General features: G+C 35.8%; 1 protein-coding gene across 1 annotated transcript in view; it reads right to left on the reverse strand.

The window, feature by feature from the left end:
* IL17REL (interleukin 17 receptor E like) overlaps window positions 1-6,984 on the reverse strand; it is a 45,896-nt gene extending 38,912 nt beyond the window's left edge. The window contains exon 1 of the mRNA XM_058420186.1: window positions 6,857-6,984. Within this exon, the coding sequence (XP_058276169.1) occupies window positions 6,857-6,958 (102 nt within the window). The 5' untranslated portion in view covers window positions 6,959-6,984. The remainder of the gene's footprint in view (window positions 1-6,856) is intronic.
* Window positions 6,985-7,376: the final 392 nt, after the last annotated feature.

Below are 7,376 nucleotides of genomic sequence, written 5' to 3' on the forward strand. Positions count from 1 at the left end.
TCCTCCTTGTACTGTAGCTGCTAAATGTAGCACAGGGCATTTAAAGGACCCAGAGGTCCAAGAGAAGGGGTTCCAAAGGAGCAGGATCCTACTAATTTTACAACAGCTAAATAAATTCATCACTGTTCACTCCTTTCATATGGTGCTTCACGCTATGCCTCATTTTTATTGATAGCACTTATTGAAAACCACCTATGCCATACATTTGCTTAAAAATTGTATGTGACTTTTGACCTCTAAGTGGAAGAGAAAATAAGCTACAAAGCCAGACCAAATGGTAACACAGATCTGACCATTCATTAAAACTATTCTATTGTATCATATATAAATATAATACGTTGGAAATGAGGGGGGGGGGGGGGAACTCCAAAGAACAGCATCACACTACAATTATAACTGCAATTATAAAAAATTAAAACAAAGATATCAAAATTCAAAAATCAATGGAGAAAAATCATTGCAGTCAGAAAAAAGAACAGCAGGTCAGGGAGATGAGGAAGTGGGATAAAGAAAAAGGAAGTTTGCATATGTAGGGATGAAAGAGAAAAATAAAACTGGATACAGTGAAACATCTTAACTGCAATAAATTCAATTTCCTCAAAGTTTTTCCAAGAAAAGACGATGAATGCACATCTAGTACTGTACAGTGTTGTTTATGTGATTCATACTCTCTGAAAATATGCAGACAAGTAGAGGCAATAGCAAGACAGTTTTCCAGAAATTATTGAAATTTACCACAGTTACTCAAAGCAACTATGTTGAAACACTTCCTTGCAAAAGAAAGACCCACAGGTAATTTGCAAATTAAAATTAAAACTCTCTTCATTTTTGCATAGACACTTCCTGAATGAGATTGCATGTCCCATACAGTTTTCATGATGAGTCCTATATTTTGCATGCTGGAAGGACAGGACATGCCATAGAGCAAAACAGGTCTTTGGCTCTGTTGACTGTTCCAAAGGATTAAGTCAAATATTAATTGAAGGACCATCTGTAAATCCCACAAAAGAAAAGAGGATTAATGAATGAAAGCAGAGATACCTGTCTAGGAAAAAACTCAAGATGTCACCTACTCTTCTGCCTTAGGAAGAATTACCTTTATCTGAGATATGTGAGCTACATTAGACATATCTTGGGTATATTTTCTTAGTGTGTGTGTGGAAATCTCTATTAATTCCACAGGTAATCTATCCTAGTGCTCAGCTTCATTAGATATTGTGATTTTCCAGTTTATTCATGACCTCAGAAACTTCTGCCCCAGTGAATTCCTATGGTTATGAATACAGGGGTAGTGCTGTGATGTGTCTGTATCACAACTGAGTATACGTGAATTTACTGGTTCCATGATCATTGCCAGAAAAGTAGTTCAGAGTTGGTCTGGAATTTTCTCAGCAACACACTGCAGTTTTGGGGTATACGTTTTGGTTTGTATTTTTAAGATGGAAATTATTTCCTGGTTTTCAAAAAACAGCCAATAAATGTTAACAAAATCAGGAAAAAAATTACAAGGGAATGTATTTTTCTGACAGTATGAAAACTACTACGAAAACATCTGTAACAGGTTGGTATATAAAACCTAGGGATCTCTTGCTATTATCCTAGGGATAATGGTAACAAAACTCATAGAATTTCAAATGTGGGATCCTGGTTTGAACAACCACAAAGCCACAACACAGCACACAGAAACTTACAGCTCCCAGAAACCAAACTATTTTTAGGCAGAGATAGGAGAAAACTCCTTTCTTAGGTCCAGATTTATCTATCCATCCATACATCCATCCATCCACCAGCAAAGCCTAGAATTTCAATGCGGAGCCAAAAAGCCAGGAGACTATCCAAACCTATCCTTAGAAAGAAGTCTTTTAAACTTCTTTTGGTCCTTCTCATTTTTTATCATCCTTGGTTCTCTATGCACAGGCGTTCTGGCAGGAGAGAAAGAATGGAATAGTATAAACAGACATGACAATGTAACAGCACTTCCAGCTCCACAAAAGTACAATTTAAACTATTCCTAGACCTTACTGCAGGAATTCCAGCTAGGTCACACCACGTGGTCTCATTAAAGTTATTACCACTCCTAGAAAACCTGTCCTGGCCAGATTTGATCAAATTACAAGAAGTTTTCCAACTGCAAAGCAGTCAGATGGCTGTGGAAAGCACCTGCTTCCAAGTCTCAATACCCACTACTTAGTTTCGGGTCCAAATAGAGCTGAAGGATATATCAGATCCCTAAGATTAGGGCTGAGAGAGATTTGTAAGCTAAAATTCACTGCCAATGATAAAGGCCAGCTGCTCCCATCTTCTGCTGAGCTTGCTTATATATCCCTTTTTGGGTTTTTTAAATATGTGTCTCCTGCTGTGGGTACTGATTGCACATAACTGATGCTGATGTCTCATGGTGAAGCTTCTAGCACTGCCTTGTGTTTCAGTTCCAAGATACTTTGTCAGGTCCAGTTCCAACACCTGTTAAGTCTCTGTCTCCAACTTTTGTGACTGCTTGTATTCTGTGCTTGCTATTCCAGTGGCTAATCTCTTTCAACACCTTGCAACCTTTTTCTGGAATTCCTGAGGAATAGAGAAGGGAAAAAGCCCAAAAGCTACCGTTGCATTTTTTACAAGTTCTGAATTGCAGAGCTTTCTCCATCCCCACCTCTCTTATAGGAAGTGTGACACTGAGGAACACTGCAGTAAGTCCCTGTTGTACCTGGCACTGGTTGTTTCCTTCTCAGGGGGAGAGAAAATGTGACACCACCCAAACCAAGTGGCATAGGACACCAGGAAGCTGTCTTATATCAGTGCCGAGCTATTTTTGACTCAAAGAGGTAAGCCACCCAAACGTGCTAAATTGCAGCTCCTCCAAGTACCAGCAGAGAAGGCAAGCAAGAATATCTAAGCAAATGGGTTAATATCACTCTAATACAATGACTCAATATGACTGAGCCCCTTAAGTATGACTGTTTTAACTAATGAGTACTTAACTCATAATTATAATATTCAAAGCAGTTAATGAAAACATATAATTAAGACACACCATACAAGAAGGCCAGAACTCTTTTGTACTTGTGAAAACCAGAGAAATGAAATTACTAGAAAAGGGCCACTCAAGTGATACAATGACAGGCAGAGAGGTATACCCCAGGCTTTCTGTCTAGGGCATGCTTTCATGGATTGTACTGCACCTCAGCAAAGGATATGTTTTATATTTTTATGCATCTCCTTCTGCCATCAGATATATCAATGCATACCCAAAAACATCTGTGTTGAATTGTATTCCTATGATGGGATTTCATGGTGTATCTCTCTCCCTCACCCTGAGGAAGCCAGGCCTCTGATCAGTCTCTGCAGACATTTCCCATGCCTAAAATTATGTATCAATCAGATTTTAGAGGACAACTGAATTATGTCACTTACATCAATGTCTATTTTCTAGAGGCTCGAGATCACTTTTAAAATATGAATTGCTTAATAATGAAAAAAAAAATGAATTTGTCAGCTGACTTTGTGGACTAAAGGCCATACTATATCACTGGTTTTGCAGTGTGTAGTATTCAGCAAAAATGGACTGATCCATGGTATAAACATCCAGTAAAGAAATACCACGTATTTTGATTATGAATAGCAGTAACAAGCAGCAGTTACATCAAGGATTTGCTGCCAATAACCTTTATAATTAGAGGGAAATCCCAGATTCAGTTAAGTGTTTCCTTCTTTATCCATAGACTTTGGAAACATTACTGAATTAAATGGCAAACAGTACAAATAATATTTCATAATGTTCTGGGGAGTGTTTTTTAAATATAATGCTCTTGATCTTTACCAGCTGTTGAATCAAATTTGGCATAAGCCTATTTCTTTGTGTACAGCCTTCAAACAATGTGGATTGTAAAATGAGTAGGGCACAAACCCAATTTCAATTGCAGACTGGGATTCCCCTATGCTTTTACAGGAAAACTTGGTTGATAACTATGTTTCCTATTGGGTGGGATAAGGAGATCATGCCCACAGCATTTAATCTTTGAATACTAGAATATCATGTGAGCTCTAAAGCCAAGTTATTAAAATAAAGAGGGAGAAATAAATCACTACACATAATAAAAGCTTAGTTTGTTTGCCATTCAATGCACAATTGTATATTTTTCATGCTGTTTAAAGTTTCATGTAATACTGACAAACATCCAATGTTCCTTTTTTTTCCTTTCCTGTACTGAACAGATGCACAGTTTGTGTTACCATAATGAAACATGAATATTGTCTTACACAAGGAAATTCAAGGATATCTTGGTGAATATCCATGCTAAACTAAGAATGATTCATAACGTGATAAGTTCAATGAAGATCTTTTGCAAGTCACATGCCTCAAAATAGTTATGTCACTTTTTCCCTTCTAAATACAATCAGTGCTTTACTCTGATAAGGAGTGCCCATGGAGGTCAAAACTGTTCACAAATATCTAGTAGATACAGCCACGCTAAGATCTAGTCTACTGATCAAACTCAACAGTTTCAGTTATTAAACCTGCTAAAAAACTTCTGGCAATACCCATAGTTTGAAAAATGCAGAAAAATGCATATCATCAAAATTTCATATCCCTGTTGCCTTATGAAGAACCACAAAGCCTCAAGTTTGAATGCTAAAGAGAAATTTACTGTACAAACTTCTGGGAAAACTTCATAAGAAAAAACCCCAATTTTCTGTCATATTCACTTGTGACAACAGCAGCTGCAGAAATCTCTGATAGTTTTAAAAATACAGTATCTCATTATCACATTAAGGATATTGCTAGAAACAAGTCATTATTTCTCTACTTTGTGATCTGATGTGCTATAGCAGATGGGAACACACACATACTTCACACAGACAAAGGCAAACTGTAACCCCTGACTAGTGCCCCTATGAGTTACACATCATGGGGAAGATGGACTGCTCCCTTTTAGAATAACTCATGAGCCAGATTGAGCCCACAAATCATGGTCAGTAATGCAGAGAAATTGAAGTTACTCTCAAAGGAATAGGAAGAAGATGTTTCCTCTAACAAGCTAGTCATGAGATTCTAAAGTTCGTGTAGCTAGTAATACTTTGCACTAGATTGAAAATGCTATGCTGGCAGTCATTTATCCCGTTGAGATCATTATTGTTCCCTCTGAGGAAAACATTTTTTTCTTAAAAAATCATTAATGCATTCAAGATTCTACTAAATACAACTAGAAGAAACATCACATACAGAACATAAACTGAATCCTGTCTGTAATATCACAAATGATGGATTGATTCATTCTGCTATACTGGAAACAATGTGTTTCCCCCATAAATAAATAAGTAAGTAAGTAAGTAAGTAAGCAAATAAATAAATAAATAAATAAATAAATAAGTTTTTCTCAGTTAATCAATCTTCAGTATTGGAAAAGGTGTAAGACACACTCTTGAAGGTAAAAAAAGGGATACAGTCTGTCAAACCTGAGTTGTGTCTAAAGGCAATTAGTGAATCAGATTTCATAACATACATACCTAAGGTTTGACAGAAAGACACCCTTTAAGATCCCCAGAGGTAAATCCTATCCCCTAGACTGAAACTCATCACAAAAGGTTGCTACTGATTTTTACAAGCTGAGTCTGATAGTCCTGCACTCTTTGGAGAGATAAATTAGAATGGTAAACAATTTCTGTTTTAAACAGTCATTGCAGCGGACCAAGGAGCATAAATTATTTTAAATACATGTGTATTTGCATTCATGAACATAAGTACATAAAAATTCTTGGAAAGTATTTACATACATCTAGAGATTAATCTATTTTGGCTACATTTTATTATTCTAAAAACATCTAAGTAGACAGAGACTACAGAACTTGAATACAGGAACATCAACTATAGTACATGAATATTTAAATATAGAGAGGGCATTTTTTTGCTCAATCTAGTATTTTATAAGCATATTTATTCCTATTGTTTTCTAGGGTGTACATATTAAATACAGAACAAATTGCTTTAACATGAACTAACTTAATATCTGGGTAATACCACCACATTTAAACAATCTTTAAAAATGTGTCACTGCTTCACCTAAATACTGACGTCTTCAAGCAGAAGTTTATACAGACAGCCAAATTCTTTCATACTATCAATTTCACTTCTTTGTAGCCAGCACCTCCACTAAGACTGAAAGTCAGATTGTCTATTATTTAATCTTTTTTCTTTTCTTTTTTTTTTTTTTTTTTTAATCTTTCCAGGTACTCTATCTACGCTTGCAATTTCAGAATGCTTAGAAGAGCAAGATATCTCCACACTGCCCCTTTGCGGGGATATTTGGAATCATACAAAATCCAAAGCTATTAAAGACATGGTATGGCTCACACTCCTTTCATGCACATACAGAAGTCGTTAAATTTAATACTGAAGTTACATTCAACCCACAAAATGAAAAACATGTTCTACTCTTTCTCATGCTTAATTCATTTATGCACAGCAAAGTCAGTGTTTCATATATTCCTAAAATAATTAGCAATTTCTGAAACCTCTCGTTCCTCCCTCTCACATCTCTGTGGCACCACTGCTGTTGTAAAAACTGACTCTGGAAAAGTAATGAATATGGACAAAATCTTTTTTTTTTCAAATACAAAAGACAGATTTTAAACTAACAGCAGCAGTTGCAAACAGTGTAAAGATGCATTTTCCTACACCATTTCAGAGTAATTTTTGCCACTTTGGATATTCTAATTCAGAATGACAAGAATATAAAGTTAATGTTCAGGACAGCTGAAATATTTTTCCCTTTTTGCTTTCTTGCTTTTCCTACAATTATATTGGCAGCATATAACTACTATATTAATAGACAGCAAATTGCAACAAGCAAGAGATTACCTGAGAACATGAAAGTCCACACTCTTCAATCCTAGGAATAATCTGACAATCAGCATTCCAAAAAAGAATTACTAGAAGAATCTGAACATAAATACTTATCATCCTAAATTGGAAAAAAATATACAAAAAGCAAAACCTCAGAAGAAACCTTCTACTCTGACAATTCTTCCCCTCGTGCCAAAACTTTAATATGAATTTTAGTCCCTCCCACAGCACCTCTCAGCTCCTCCCTCTAAAACTTTCCAAGACAGAACTGTTGCTAGTTCTGGGAAATATAAAGCATGCTCAACTCATTTTGTATGTTCCAAACTGAAAAATAGGAAACTGATTTCTGACAATCACAGTAAAAGCCTCTTCCTTCTGGATTTCATCATATCAGCATTAGATCAGTTTCAACAGATTTCTTTTTTAAAAATTCCATATATAAATGGAAATTTTGTTTCTAGAGTGATGTACCAGACAAGTTCACGGGTATTCAAATGCATTCTTATTTTCCTGGTTTTCTAGTGCTTTTGATAAA

The sequence above is a fragment of the Hirundo rustica genome, chromosome 4, assembly GCF_015227805.2.
Source record: "Hirundo rustica isolate bHirRus1 chromosome 4, bHirRus1.pri.v3, whole genome shotgun sequence".
NCBI lineage: Eukaryota > Metazoa > Chordata > Aves > Passeriformes > Hirundinidae > Hirundo > Hirundo rustica.